The sequence below is a fragment of the Pteropus vampyrus genome, unplaced genomic scaffold, assembly GCF_000151845.1.
Source record: "Pteropus vampyrus isolate Shadow unplaced genomic scaffold, Pvam_2.0 Scaffold116, whole genome shotgun sequence".
Taxonomy (NCBI): Eukaryota; Metazoa; Chordata; class Mammalia; order Chiroptera; family Pteropodidae; genus Pteropus; species Pteropus vampyrus.
Window position 1 is genome coordinate 4,247,885 of NW_011888897.1, and position 15,390 is coordinate 4,263,274.

At 48.5% G+C, this 15,390-nt stretch overlaps 1 protein-coding gene across 3 annotated transcripts in view; it reads left to right on the forward strand.

Moving 5' to 3' along the window:
• Positions 1-15,390, forward strand: part of ELK3 (ELK3, ETS transcription factor) — a 36,694-nt gene that overhangs the window by 6,364 nt on the left and 14,940 nt on the right. Inside the window, exons 2-3 of one of the 3 annotated variants that reach the window (XM_023533981.1) lie at positions 12,968-12,982; positions 13,217-13,747. In XM_023533981.1, coding sequence (XP_023389749.1) covers positions 12,968-12,982; positions 13,217-13,747 — 546 coding nt within the window. Of the gene's footprint in view, positions 1-12,967; positions 13,767-15,390 lie in introns of those variants that run through there. The other 2 variants (XM_023533982.1, XM_011365920.2) reach the window with 2 other exon arrangements.

The window sequence follows — 15,390 nt, forward strand, 5'->3', positions numbered from 1 at the left end:
GAACGGGAACAGCATGTGCAAAGGGGAGGCTTTTGACTTTTCAACCACAGAGTATTTATTTAGGGAATGATGTGAGGTTGGAAGAGGGAATGGACCATGGAGTTTCTTCTGCAAAAGACTTGGAACTTTATGGCCAGGACAACAGAGAGCTAATAAAGGCCTGTAAGCCCAGAAGTGCCACGCTCAGATTTGCATTTCAGAAATAAAAATCTTTGTCTCCTCTTACTCTTCTTGGCATTGATCTTGTCGCGCTCAGACCCCACAGCCTACATCTTTTTGGCCAGTTACCACAAATTGATTTCTCTCTGCTGGCTGAGCTGGCGCCGTCACACCTCCAGCATCAGGGCCTGCGTGTCCCTCTCTAGAACTGCCTGGGAGTGGAGAAGGAAGATGGGGGAGTCTGCCGCTCAAATACACAGGACAGCTATCTCCTGCCTTTAGCCGCTGAAGCCACAGACTCTCCGGTTGCTGCAAAAGGAGACCTGGAAGCTGACACAATCCCTCGTCCTTTTCCTCCAACAGGGCTTTTGTCCTTGTTGTTGTTGGCGGTGAACATTCATCCCAGGGGGAGGTGAAAAGTGTTGCCAGCTCCCTTCTCATCAAGAGATTGAAATGGTGATATGATGAAAAATCCTCCCGTCTCCACAGCAACATCCCGGCTTATCCTCACCAACGTACCGAACAGTCTTTATTTAATTGGAAGGGGTTTCGAGGGGAGCAGTCGAGACAGAGTCATTGGCAACACGTTCCTGGAAGCAGGATGCATCACCTTCTTAGCTTAATTGGACAATTCATTTTCAATTGGGTGTGCAAGCATGACAGGAAAATGTTCGTATTAATAATACATATCTCAGATCGACCCCCTGTGCCAAGAAGCCTGACCCTGGCAGAATTTTTTAATTCCCCAGAATAAATTTTGCGAAGCTAAAATGACATATTGTCCGTCAGAGTGGAGAAAGAACGAAGTCCAGCAAGCATTTTTATCCAGAACTTTCTAGAATACCTATGTTGGTTGCAAAATCTCACAGACGACCCATCTCTCCTGGACTCCATTTTGGGGGTGTTTGGTGTATCGAAGGTACCCTCTGTGCTCAGTCCTGGGTCTGAGTGTTGAGGGTCTGGTATGTTTCATCGGATATCTTTTTTTTCTTTTATGTCATGTCAGTAGCTCAGATGGTTTGAAGTACAACAGATGGCAACTGGGCATTGCCTGGGGGCCGAGGGCATAACCAGGGCCTCTCTGCAAGCTTTTTGGTCCTGGAAGCTGCCTAGAGACCTGTGGGGTAGCCATGGCCTGATGGAGGTCTTCCAGTTTGGCCACATGGCCTGGGGAGACAGCAGCTGGACAAGAGGGCCAGGCTGCAGGGGGGACACTATAGGTTGATTGAGGACGCTTCCTGACTTGCGCAGGTTCCCAAGCCAGCTTCCCTGTGGCACTCACTGTTCCCCCAAACGGGCAGTTGCTAAGAAACACTCAGAGTCTTGGGAGTACCTTCAGCACCGTGTTGATGAGGCTGCTGTGCTCAGTGCTCAGCTGCCAACACGCCGGCAGCCTGGCCAGCTCCACATACGTCAGGCTGTGGCCCAAGCCCACACCAGGTTGCCAGCATGAGCGTTCCTGCTTCTGGGCTTCTAGCTGCAGGAAAATTGAGTGGTTGTGTAGACAAACTGACAAAACCCCTAACATTCACATCATACCACCCACCATCCGCCCACCAGCCCAGCTGCTCCTCGATGCGCCTCCTCCCCACCTTCTGCCTGGGCTCCCAGAGCCGTGCATCTCAGTTCCTGCCCCAAGTCTATGGCACCAGAAGGGGAAGCTCAGACGTATGGAGCATTTGCCTTAAGCCAGGCCTGTGCTAGCTAGTTTTACATTTAGAGGCGGGAATACTGAGTCTCAGAGAAGATAAGTAACAGATCCAAAACGAAGCAGCTCGTCAGTGGCAGAGCTTTCTGCCTGGGAGTCTTCACCCCAGCGTCCGTGCTCGGGGTTATGAAGCTGAGGATCACACAGTTGCAGAGCCATGGGCCCAAACTCGAGTCCCATATTCCTAACATTGCTGATTATTACCCCAGGGCAGGCCGAGGAAACCAGACCCCAGCATTTGCTGTTTGAAATGACAATGGAAAAACTGCTGGCAGCTGAAAATGTCAGGTGATGGTTCTGGAAGCCCCAGAATACCCTAAACTTCTGTGTCCAGATGACACTTCCTAAAGAAAACCAGACCAGAGTGTAGCAACCCTGTGCCTGTGCACCTCCCAGCTCCCTGCGGCTGCCAGGAGAGGCTCCAACCTCCCTTCACCATCGGGCCCCCACTCCCCCGCTACCCCGCCCTGGCTCCGCTGCCCTGAGCAGCATCTTCAGCGATCTTGTCGTTGCCTGGGTGCTCCCTCTGCCTTTCCTGCAGCTCGTCCTCAAATTCCTCTCTGCTCTACCTCCTCCAGCTGATGCCTGCCCTTAGTGTCACCTCCTCTGCTCCCTTCTCTTGCTGCCACACTGACTGGGCGCTGGTCTTCTTTACCATTCCTTGCCCTGGGGCCTGAGGATGGAGGTAGGATGAATGAGCGTGGGATCAAGCGAACATGCTTCTCCGTAGCGCAGAAGGGAGTCTGTCATCTCAGAATGTCAGCGCTGGAAAGAACCTAACAGACCATCCTGCGCTGCCTGCCCCTCTTCTATTAGCAAGTGAGAATCCGAGAGGGGAGGTGATTTTTTCAGGAAAATCGATGGCAAAGCCAAGGATGGGAACGCACTCCCAGACCACCTGCGGCTCTGAGCCCCCAGCCATCTGCTCCTGCACAGGTGGCCAAAGCTGGAAGGCCGTTTTGGCAACTCCCTGCTTGGCAGGGAAAGCGGAGGAAGACTTGTCCGGGGGCAGCAGTATTACCTTTTATTTTTACACTCCAGAGGCCTTTAATAAAAATACCCTTGGGTGTCGAAAGGAAGGAGACCAGACTCTGGGTCCAGCGAGCAGCAGGAGCGAGCCCAGAGCGGGTGCAAGCGTGTTCCTGGTGTCGAGCCAGAGCCGCCCCCCGCCCCCTCCTGGGAGCCCCGCCAGGCCCCTCATCTTCAGCGACATCAGGCCCTCGAATGTGGAGAGCCAGTCCCCACTGCAGCTTAGCTGTGCCAGAGAAGAAAGAAATCGCAACCCAGACCACAAGGAAACCTCCCCACCAAGCCAGCCAATTCCGAGAGAGCCGGAGCCCTTGCTTGGCAGCGCGCTATTCTTAGCAGCTGGAAGTGGGGTGAGCGTGGGTGTATGTGCGCGTGCGAGTGCGCATGCTCCAAAATTAAACTTTCAGCCCCGGCCTCACCCAAGCCAGTGCCGACAGCAACGTGACAGCAGGGCAGCAGGCCCAGCGCGCAGGGAAGGCTGTGCCTCCCCACCCGCTCAATGGAGACTGTAAGGAGGAGGTTTAAGACTGGAGGTTTCCCGGGGCGCTGTAACAAAGAACCACAAATCTGGTGGCTCAAAACAACAGACGTTTGTTCTCTCAAAGCTCCGGAGGCCAGAGGCTGCAATCAAGGTGTGGGCAGGACGATGCTCCCTCTCAAGGCTCTGGAGGCTCCTTCTTGCCTGTTCCAGCTTCTGGTGGCGCCTGGCACTCCTTGGTATTTCTCCAAGGAGCTGCATCGCTCCAATCCCTGCCTGTCTTTACATGGCCTTCTGAGTGTGTCTGTCTCTCTGTGTCCTTTTCTCTTATAAGTCACAGAATTTAGTGCCCCCTGTAACTCCAAGAGGGTTCTATCCCGACGTCCCCACTTGCAAAGACCCTGTTTCCAAATAAGGTCGCATTTGGAGGATCTGGGTGCATGTGAATTTGGGGGGTGGGGCAGGGCACTGTTCTCCTCACTACGGAGGGGAAAGGCTGCCCCAGGGAGAGGCAGCTCCAGGTAACAGGTCCAAAGAGCCCTTTCAGAGCCGCTCCGTGTGGGGGCAGGTGCGAGGTGAGCCTGCCCATAGCAAATTTCTAGCAGAGTCCAGTGCTGCCAGCCAGCTGCTCTCTGCCCCCTCGGGTTCAGAGGCAGGGGTTGAGAGGAGGAGGCAAGGGCTGCCACTGCCCACGCCAGCAGCAGTCAGATGCTTCAAGGACAGAGGCTAGATTCACTTCCTTTTCTGCTCCTCAGAGCCTAGCAAGGAGCCTTCCATATGAAAGCGCCTTAAATGTTTGTTGAAAGAATGTTTGCTTGTTACGGAGGAGGGACTGTGAGCATGACTCCTACAGTGAGTACTTGTTCTAACTTTGGAGAGAGGACAGTCAGGTTTTGTGTCAGGAAAGAGTGAGTCAGACTGTGGTCTGGATGGGAACCCAAAAGAGTTGCTGAGGAGAGGGTGTTGGCTGGGAAGCTGGCGGCCTGGAGAGTCACCTCTGCTACTGCTAGTTTTGGGAACTCAGCTTGGAGCCTGGGGTCCCTCATTTGTAAAGTGAGTATCAAAGTGTTGTGAGGCTTATGTGCAATAATGTATAAGTCTTCTGTAAAGTCTATACCCATATAAGGAATTTAGATTATGTGAAGGCAGAATAAAACAAGATAGTGTGATATAATGTGGATGCTATACAATTACATCATTGCTCGCTAAGCTGAATTCCACTGAGTGAGAGGTCATGTTTTGAGGACCTATATGAGTTGGGCACTGATGTGTGTTGTTATTTTGGAAAAAAACTACCCTGTGAGGTATTTTTATTTCCTTTATAGAAGTGAGCAAACTGAAGCCAGAAGTTTAGGACCTTTCCCAAGGTCATAATAATTCGTGAAGCCGGGATTCGAACCCAGGTCAGTTCACCCAGCACTGGTTCCACTTAACATCTGGCTCATCAAGGCTCCGGGCCTGTGTCCTTGTGTGGGCAGCTCTGGACAGGCCTGTGCACAATCAGAGGAGCTGGACAGTGCTCCCTGTGCTCCTTCCAAGCACTTCTGCTGCTCAGTGGGGGCCATAACCAGGCCGTGTATGTAGACGTTAGCTTCCTGTTGTTTTCCCGTCACCCTCATCCCTTAGGTGTCACCTGCTGAGAGGTGGGCTTCCAATAGCCAGTCTGCAGTGGTGGGACCTTATGCAGGGTGTCCCATCAAAGCAGGCCCCTCCTGTACCTTGTGGGTGGGCAGAGGCAGCTCTATTTCTAGTTAAGGAACAGGCCTCACGGAAGGCTGGCCTTCCTCACAGCAGCTAAAAATAACCGTTCCGACAAGAACTGTGCTTCCTTAGCAGAAAGCTGGTTTTACCGGGCACTCTACAGTTACCCCGCGATTACTCTGGAATGCAGAGCCCCGTGGTTCTGGCGGACTGAGCTGAGCAGCAGCCTCTGAGCCAACAGCAGCTGCTTTCTGGGAGAGGGCGTGGTGTTGGAACAGGAAAGGCTTCGGTCTTGGCTCTGGATAGGACTGGGTTCAGACTTCAGCTCCACCAGTCACAAGCTGCATGATCTTGGGCTAATAAGCTTTTTGAGCCTGCTGCTTTGTCTTTCTTTTTTTTTTAAGTCTTAATTCGACAAGTCACACATATATTAAATACATGTTTTAAAACGTGAAAATGCAGATAGGCAAAATAAAAATACAAATCAATGGTAAACCTACTACCATTCAATTGTATTATATATCTTTTGAGATTAATTTTTTCCTTTTACGACATAATTATTTCGTTAAAATAATGGAAGATGCCATGCATGTTGCATTTTTAAAAATCTAATGTATGTTTAAAGACATGGGGAAATATTAACAGTGTATTGTCCTCTAAAATAGCTTCATGGTATTCAGTTGGATGGCCTTCCCAGTGTTTAACCCACCCTCTGGGATAGGAAATTGGGTATAACCTCACTTCCAATCAAGAGCCTGAACGTCATCTTTAAAAGGGGATCACAGTGCCCGTGTCGCAAGGTAGCTGTGCACATAAAGCACGTGGCAGGCCCTCACAAATGCTTCTTCCCTTTGCTCTTTCTGGCCACTGGTTCCTTTTCACGTAGGATATCTACCACAGCAAGATGAATGTCCCCGAAATAAATCCATCCCGCTTTCCCCGCTTCAGGCTCTCGGTGGCAGACACTTAGGGCCAGCAGCCTGCGTGGCCTTCCCCCAGGGGCCGAGCCGAGGCCTGCCGCAGCAGACACCATGGAGCTGGGCTGCTCCCTCCTGTCTGGGCAAGCGTTCCCTGCTCTGCGAGGCCTTGGAGAACAGTGATCAGCTGGGTGTCTGGTTAGTGTCTGCCCCACTTGTCAGGCCAAACGTGGGCGTCTCTGTTGAAGCTGCCATGGCCTATAAGAGGGACACGTGGATTCCGCGATTGTTCCCATCTGCTGCCCCGATCCCAGGCTGCACCCCGCCCCGCCCCACCGCCCTGAATGAATTGGAATATGTGAGGTTTTCTTCACAGTGGATGTCAATTGCTGGACACGCTAGGCATGACATATTATAAGCCTTGCATCTATTTCTTATCTGAACCCAACTAAATAAAACATCATGTTTCCCCTGCTTGGTCAAGATATGTAAACCAGGTGTAATTCTGTCTGCCACAGACCCATTTCACCACCCAGAACTGTGGATAAAGCAGGACGAATATGCACAGCCTTCTGAGAGGTTTAATTTGGCTTAGTTGTCATTGGAGCTGAGAGAGAGTTTTTGCTTTGTTTTGTTCTTGCTTAAATGGGAGTGTAAAAACGAAAATACTGGCAGCTAGTGTGTATTGTGGGCTTATGTGTGGCTGTCTCGGGCGTTCTGCGATAAACTTTATATGGATTATCTCGTTCCATCCCATGAGGAGGTCAGTAGGCCAGTCTCCACTCTGAAGATCAGGAGACTGAGGCACATGGCTGGTGAGAGATAGGCATGACATTCGAACCCAGGCAGTGACTCTGGAACACTATTCCTGGTGGCAGCCCTTGTGACAGAGTCAAGTGTGTATTTATGGAAAGATCCACTGCTCTGTCCTCTGTATCCAACTGTAGGGGCTGGGTTAAGAAAAAGCCGGGCTGTTTGTAGGAAGAATCTTTTACACAAACCTTCCTGCTTGCTTAGTGAGCTGCTGGCCTTTGTCCATTTTGAGAACAAGATAGGAAAGTTGCAAAATCAGGGCAGGAGTCCTGCAGTTTCTGGGAGCCCCCAACTGGTAGAGAATTAAGCGGGGGAGGCTGTAGCCATACTGATGAGACCCACTACTGGTCTAGCTCCTCCTGGGCCAGGAGCAGGCCTGGGGGAAGGGGAGCACTGGTGAGAAATGAAAGCTAGGAATGAGAAGTATGAGCAAAGGAAAGCCCCATGTGTGACCTTGGATCGAAATCAGGGTTCCAGGCCAGAGCCGACGCACCCAGCAGATATTTGCCTAGTACGAGGATAAGTGAAATCACAGTTTTTTAAGCTCTTGCAGGAGGTATGAGGTTGTGGGTATTTGTATATGCCCCCAGTGTCTGTCTTGGGGTTTTCACTTTAAAAATGCCAGCAAAGCAGCTCTTGCAGGTATACGAACGGGAGCAGTCACATGGAGCTTTAACCAGCCTGGGGATTAGCCACAGAAAATGTGTCCCTCATGGGGTGAAGCCACTGGCTTCCTGCCTAGGTTAGTGGTTTCCCTAGGGAGAGTCATTCATTCAACAAACATGTAGTTAACTTAATATTATCCTTAATAACATCGAAATTAAGAAGGTAAGTTCAATTACACAAACATCTTTCACTACCTAGCATTGTATATAATTTTTTAAAAAATCAATACTTAATAGACATTTCTAATTTATCCGCTACATGGCATTATTGAACCAGACTCCTTCTTCCTGTTCAGTGAGAGGAAAAGGCAGAGTTGAGTGTGTGTACGTGGACTTAAACATACCCATTGGACACACCTGTTTTCATAAGCCAGCCTGGAACCTGGGAGGGCAGCAGACAGCACCGAGGGGACTGGAATGTCACCTGCTCTCGGTGTTTTCTGTCCCAGAAGGGTGACATGACTGAGGGAGACTCTCATGGGACCCTTCGGTTGCCACAGGTAGCTGGTGAGTCGGGAAGGGTTCCTTTGCACAAGTTGGTCGTAGTCCTGCCCCAAATGAATTGCGTCACCTTTAGGCTTCTGCATCCTCAAAGCACCGACTTGGGAAGAGTTTTGGGACCCAAGCTTCCACCTTTGCCCTGAACTGCCAGTTGGGGGTGTGCAGGTGGACGTTGCTCGCCGCAGTAGGCCCTGTCCTTGCTGCCTGTTAAGCTCACACGGAATCCCGGGCCAGTAGTCCACACCAGTTGTGAATACAGATTTAATGGGAAATTGTGACCAAAGAGGCTGGTCCTGTGTGTGTGTGTGAAGGGAAGCAGATGTGCGCAACTGTTGCTCTAAAACCACACTGGAGAGAGTCACTTAGCTCAGCCAAACACAGACAGCAGTTGTCAGGTTACCAGGCAACTGTAAACAACAAATACTTGTGGGTCTGGGAGGAAAGGGTGAAAAAAACCAGACTTTTTCTAAGTATCCTCATCACTTTTCATAATAAGAGCCCATCCCCAAGTGCTCCTGTGTCCTGGGCTATCTCAGCCCGAGTCTTGTTTCACCTTCCATTATGGCCAAATGCTCTGGGGTCAGACTGCCCAAATACTAGCATGGGACCGGGTAATTTATACTCTATGAACCTCGGTTTGCCCATCTCTGAAATGGGGATAATAATAGTTCCAGTCTCTCAGAGGATTAAATGAGTCAGGGTGGTCACGTTTTTAGTACACAGCCTGACAGTATACGTGCTCAGCAAATACTACCTATCATTATTACCCTGTACTGTGAGTTTTCCAGCAAGCCCCTCATGGGGCAAACTCTTGAAACGAAACCTCGCTTCAGAGACCACAAAGAGAGTGTCAAACGCACATGCCACAGATACTCTGCCGGGGTCTACCCTGGAAGTGAAGGAAGAAGGGGCTGCCACTTCAGCTGACCCTGGAGGCACTCACCTCCTCTGAATCCACATACCTATCTAGGTCTCCAGCTGCGGGCATCCTGGTGGGGGCTTTCCTTACCTGGTCCCCTCCCATGAACAGATGTTGGGTACAGAGCTGGGCTTTCAATTACCTGTGTTGGAGCTGGGCTGCATCTCTCTGACCTTCCTTCCTTCCCTTTTCCCACTCATTTCCCTTCCCAGCCTTCTGTCCTTGGAGGAGTTTCAAATTGTCCAGGTAGCCAGATCTAATGTATCTTTCTCATTGGCTTCTAGAGAAGCAAAACCTGTTCTGGTTCTTTCCAAAGGCTGTTTCTTCCTCCTTTGGGTCAGCTCCATAAACTGTCCCCATGCCCGTCACTGTGCAACTTTTCTCTAAAAAGCTCTCTTGATGTTCTAGTGGCTCACCTCATGGAAGCAGCAACTATGGATGGGCCCTTCTTGCGATGGCTGAGTTCAGTGCCCTTTGAGGCATGTCCTTTTTGTATACTCAGAGTAGGGTTTAGCATGTTATGGCAGTCACCAGGCAACCACAGAAGGTTCCCACCATCTTCCCTTTAAACATGTACAATTCTTAAGATTCCTCATGTTCATGAGGGCATTATGCTAAGTGAAATAAGTCAGAAAAAGACAAATACTATATGGTATCACATGTGGAATCTAAAAAACTGAACACATAGAAACGGAGTTGATCCATGGTTTCCATGGGCTAGGGGGGCGGGAAATGGGGAGATGTGCTCAAAGGACACAAACTTCCAGCCATCAGACGAATAAGTTCTGAGACTTAATGTGCAGCCTGGTGACTGCAGTTAACAATACTGTATTATATACTTGAAAGTTACTAAGACAGGAGATCTTAAATGTGGTCACCACAACATCAAAATGGTAATTATGTGAGGTGAAGGATATATCAACTAACCTTATTGTGGTAAGCATTTCTCAATATATACATGTATCAAATTACCACATCGTAGGCCTTAAACTTATACAATGGCATATGTCAGTTTATATCTCAGTAGAGCTGGGGTAAAAGATTCCTCATGTTCTTTTTTTTAACGGTTTTATTGAAGTATAACTCACATACCATCTAGTTCACCCAGGTATTTAAGGTATACAATTCAGTGGCTTTGAGTATATTTAGTTATGCATCCATCAACACAATATTAAACATTTTCACTACTCCCTTAAAAAATTTCTATGTTTTAGGTAGCATCCCCCAATTCCTCCATTCCACCCCCAAATCCCAGGAAATGACTAATCTACTTTTTGTCTCTGCAGATTTGTCTGTTCTGGATATTTTATATAAATGGAATTAATCATAAAAAATGGGGCCTTTTGTGCCTGACTTCTTTCATTTGACATACTACATTCAAGGTATATTCACGCAGCACGTGTCGGAATTTCATTCCTTTTTATGGCTAGATAATATTCTGTTGTGTGACTATACTACGTTTTGTTTATCCGTTTGTCAGCTGACAGTCATGGGGGTTGTTCTTTATATTCTTCTTGATACATCAAGTCCCAGCTCTCTCCCCAAGATTGCTTTCTATTCCCAACCTTTTTTTGAGGGGAGGCATTTTTATCATTTTTATCACAGCCCTGAATTACTTCTTGGTTTGCTTATGAATGTAATCCCTGCTCAGACATTATGTTCTGAATACCATTAATAAAATTAAAGGTTGGTTCTTTTTTTGGAAAAAAAGTTTACAAGGCCTACCAGAAGAAATGATTCAGACCATACCGTTTCTTTTCTCCTCTGGGTAATCATTTAGGCTCTCCTAAATCACTCAGTTTATATGCGTGTTCAACTGGCTGAGGATAAAATAGTTTTCCCCCAGAGAGAAAAATATTATGAGAGAAGAACAAAAATACCTTAGAATTTTAGCAGAGGAACACACCAGGCAAGGATGCTTTCTTTTTACCCAGAACCAACTCTAGATCAGATGGCACCAGTGGCACCCTCATGTAACCCTTTGGAGGGAGGGTTACATGATTTCTCCCAGGCATGTTGTCTACCCAGGCCAGTCAGGCCCGGGTGGAACTTGTTTTCCCAACTTTCTCTGAAGGTTTGTAAGTGGTTTTCAGTTTCGCTAGTGTTGAGTGTAGAATGAGGTCAGACGGAGTAGGCGGGATGATGGGTTAAATTGCAAGCCTGAGTGCCAGGATCCCACTGGAACGAATTGTTCAGCTTTGAATCTAAGAGGCGGGTAAGTGAGCCTTGGTGAGCAGTGCTGAGTGAAGTTTTGCCAGGATTTGCATTATTGGGATTGCCGCTGCTGAATGGGGGACCTTGTATGTCCCTCCCTTAGATGCCTGCCCTGAGGAATCGCTCTCCCCAAATCTCAGTGGCTTGGTAAATAATGCTCTTCCCACCCGACTGCTAGATAAATTCTCTTCTGGGATTTGCCAATCCATTTAAGGACAAAGACAAGTTAGCATGCCGAAATGTAACAAGGGGGAAGGCAAAAACATGGACACCAAACTACGACCACAAAAGGAACATCAAGATTTAATTAAATATCATCTCTATTTTACCTTTGAAGATTGCTAACAGAGTAAATCTTAAAAGTTCTTATCACAAGGATAAAAAAATTTATAACTGTCCGGTGGTGGATGTTAACTAGGTTTATTGTGATGGTCATTTTGCAATATATGCAAATATTAAATCATTATGTTGTACACTTGTACACTTGAAACAAATCATTATGTTGTAACATTTCTGTAATGCTTCCCAGCTTACGGAATGTTACATGCCAATTATATCTCAAGCTTAAAAAATTTCATCTCTACTCAGGGGTTCTTTGATTCTCTCCCTCCAAATCTGTGTGGAAATGTGAAGCAGCTTAGGCTTTAGAATGAATAGATCTTGGTTCTTGGGCAAATTACTCCCCACCTCTGTCAGAAGGATGATGTACCTTCTACCCTGCAAGAGGGTCAGCGTGAGGTCAAACGAGAGCGTGTGTCCAATACCGGGTACCGAGTAGGCGCTCAGTAGGGCATCCTTCTAAAGCTCTTCTCCCCCAAAACGTTTTTAAACCCTCAGCTATACTCACGTGTTAGGAGGAACAGTTTGTGAGGAGCAGGGAGTTTTTTCCGCACAGGATGGTGCTGCGGGCTCCCCATGCTTGAGGGAGACCGTCTTGGACTCCCTCGAGCACCTGGGACCCCTCACGTGTTTGATAGATATTTGCTAATGTTCCGGTTTAAAACACCTCCAGAACAGCACAGCCTTGAATACGAAGTCCATTCTCCCAAAGGAGCATGAAAACTTTTGCAGTGACGGCTGGTTTCCATTTACATCCTCACGTCTGAGGACTGGAGCCATAACCTGAAGAGTCAGAAGTAGACGCTAGCAACCTAAAATACTGGGTGTGTGCCCCAAATGTCCACGTAGACATTTTGCTTTTTCTCCAGTGGCCTTCTTGGCAGAAAATTAAAAAAAAAAGGAGACAATGGCTACATGATTTAAGAAAACATTGTGGTGTTTGGTGATAACAACTTATGTTTCCATAATGCTTCCCAGCTTACAGAATGCGTTCCCATGGTTATTTCACTGAATCCTCACAAGTCCCAGAGAGAAGTTGGACAATACTGTATTATGGTTAAGGAAGTGCTGTCTTTACCACTTACCTACCGTGTGGCTATGTGGGTTATTTAAGCGCACAAAGCTTACTCTCCTAAATTTTAAAATGGGAGTTTAATAATACCTTCCTCTTAAGATTGCTTACAGAATATATGAGATAATACCTGAACAATGCCAGCTACACAGTAAGTGCTTAATAATGGCAACTGTTATTCCATTATTGGGTATAATAATCCTCACCTCACAGATGAGGAAACTAAAAATGACAGCTTACCGAAGATCACACCATTAGTAATTGGCAGAACTGGAGTGCAAATCTAATTCCGCCTCCAACTTTAGTCCTCTTTCTACTGTACCTTAGCCAAAATGTGTAAATCAGGAATAGTGTGGTGCTTCTGGCGGCACAATCGCCCATCCTCGTGGAGCTCTTCCTCGGTTTCTCTGGTGCACTGACCTTTTCGCTGTCTCCTTCTGTATTATTCACAGAACATCATCAAGAAGGTGATTGGGCAGAAGTTTGTGTACAAGTTTGTCTCCTTCCCGGAGATCCTGAAAATGGACCCTCACGCGGTGGAGATCAGCCGCGAGAGCCTTTTGCTGCAGGACAGCGACTGCAAGGCGCCTCCCGAGGGCCGCGAGGCCCACAGGCACAGCTTGTCGGCCCTCAAGAGCACGAGCCGCAACGAATACATCCACTCGGGCCTGTACTCGTCATTCACCATCAATTCCCTGCAGAACCCACCGGAATCCTTCAAGGCCATCAAGACGGAGAAGCTGGAGGATCCGCCAGAAGACAGCCCTCCCGTGGAAGAAGTCAGGACTGTCATCAGGTTTGTGACCAACAAAAGCGACAAGCACATCAGCAGGCCTGTGGTGTCCCTGCCCTCCACGTCGGAGGCCTTCCTGGCCTCATCTGTTTCAGCCAAGATCTCCTCTTTAATGCTGCCCAATGCCGCCAGCATTTCGTCCGCATCGCCTTCCTCATCTCGGTCCCCGTCCCTGTCCCCTAATTCGCCCCTCCCTTCTGAACACAGAAGCCTCTTCCTGGAGGCCGCCTGCCATGACTCGGATTCCCTGGAGCCCTTGAACCTGTCATCGGGCTCCAAGACCAGGTCTCCATCTCTTCCCCCCAAGGCCAAAAAGCCCAAAGGCTTGGAAATCTCCGCGCCCCCGCTGGTGCTCTCCGGCACCGACATTGGCTCCATTGCCCTCAACAGCCCAGCCCTTCCCTCAGGATCCCTCACCCCAGCCTTCTTCACCGCACAGGTAAGAGCCACACCCATTCTCGGGGGGTTAGCAGAAACGAGGAAAGAGCAGCCAGAGCACCTTCCTTCTGCCTGGCAAGAGATAATCCTAGGTCCCATGTACTAAAGTCACTGTGTGAATGTGACGGGAAGTTACTTCCCCCGCCCCAGACCACGGTGTCCATGAGAGAAAAGGTAGGATATTGGCGACAGTGGGATGCTTTTAAGTGGCCTAAAGTGATCGTAAGCCAGAGCAGGCACACTGGTCCTCAAAGAAGATCCAGTGATTTCCTAGGGAAAGTCGAGTGGGCCAAGTGACATTTCAGAAGCCATGTGGGCTTTATGAAATTGTGATGGCAGAGTCATCTCTGGTGGGGAACTTGATAAGTAGTCATTTGTTTTTTCGTTAACAAGAAAATTGATGTTAACCGACAAAGCCATTGCGATTGTCAGTGTGGAGCTGTATTGTCCCGTAGTCCCTAATAATAATAAGGATAATAAGGGCCATGCCAAACAGTGAGAAAGATTCTTCAGTATAAGCAGTGCTACTGTGAGAATACCTAGGTTCATGTCAGGAGGGAGAGGAAAGCAAACTTGTGGAATAAGAAAGTCTTCGGTATAATTAACTCCAATGAGAAGGCACCTTGTCCTCAAAATATAATATTCAGATGCTCTTTCTTGTCCAGCTGGCAATTGCAGGGCAGAGGCAAAGCATGTGCCCAATACGCCCTTCTTCTGCTTCCGCTGGAAAACTGGATGCATTTTGGTGGCAGGGTTAAGCTCATTGGCTTTGGGGTCACAGACTTGGATTTAGTTCCTGGCTACGCTGCTTGGTAGAATGGTGACTGGCCACTTGCTCTCTGAGCCCGTATCCGCATCTGTGAAATGGATTATATTGAGGAATCAATGGGAGGATGGCCATGGGAAGAGAGCTAGCTACAGCTGGCAGGTGTTATTATTGTGGAGCCTTGTGGCAGCAGGTAGGGGATCATGCTCGGGGTGGGTAGTAGGAACTCTCGCCATTTCCTGCCTCTGTACTTACTCATCGCCACAGATGTCCTTGCTGTCAGCATCGTTAGCAGCAGCAGCATATTTTGAGCTTTTCATGTATGCCAGGCACTATTCTAAGCTCTTTACATGCAGTATTGCCTGTTATTTTTCAGCTCCACAAAGTACATACTATTATGGTCCCATTTTTCCAGCTGAGGTGGATGAGGCACAGTAAAGTAATTCATCAGAGGTCACGGCGCTGAGAGGTGGTAGAAGCAAATCTGAACTCAGTTACGTCCGCTCCGGAATCCACGTTCTTAAGTAAAATGTTCTTGGCATTCATTCCCGCTGAGAAAACACCCAGTCGTCTCTGGTCAGACTAGTCCCTGGCGTCTGCAAAGCAGTTGAAAGCAATTCTTGGCCGTTTTCCTCTCCATGGCTTCTCCCAAGCTGGTGGCCCAGGGATTTCGTGTCAGCTGAAGCTTGTGAGCTCGTGGTAATGAGGAGGCCGCCAAGGAGGGGAGAGCTGAGGGCTCCGTTACTGGTCAGAGTGAGCATGTGTGCTCTTAAGTCGAGCATTTCTAACCAAGCAAAACTGCCCCGTGGCTGAGGACTGCTGAGTAAATACTCAGAAACAGTAGCTCCTGAAGCAGCTCAGAGAAGTAATGTGAGAGG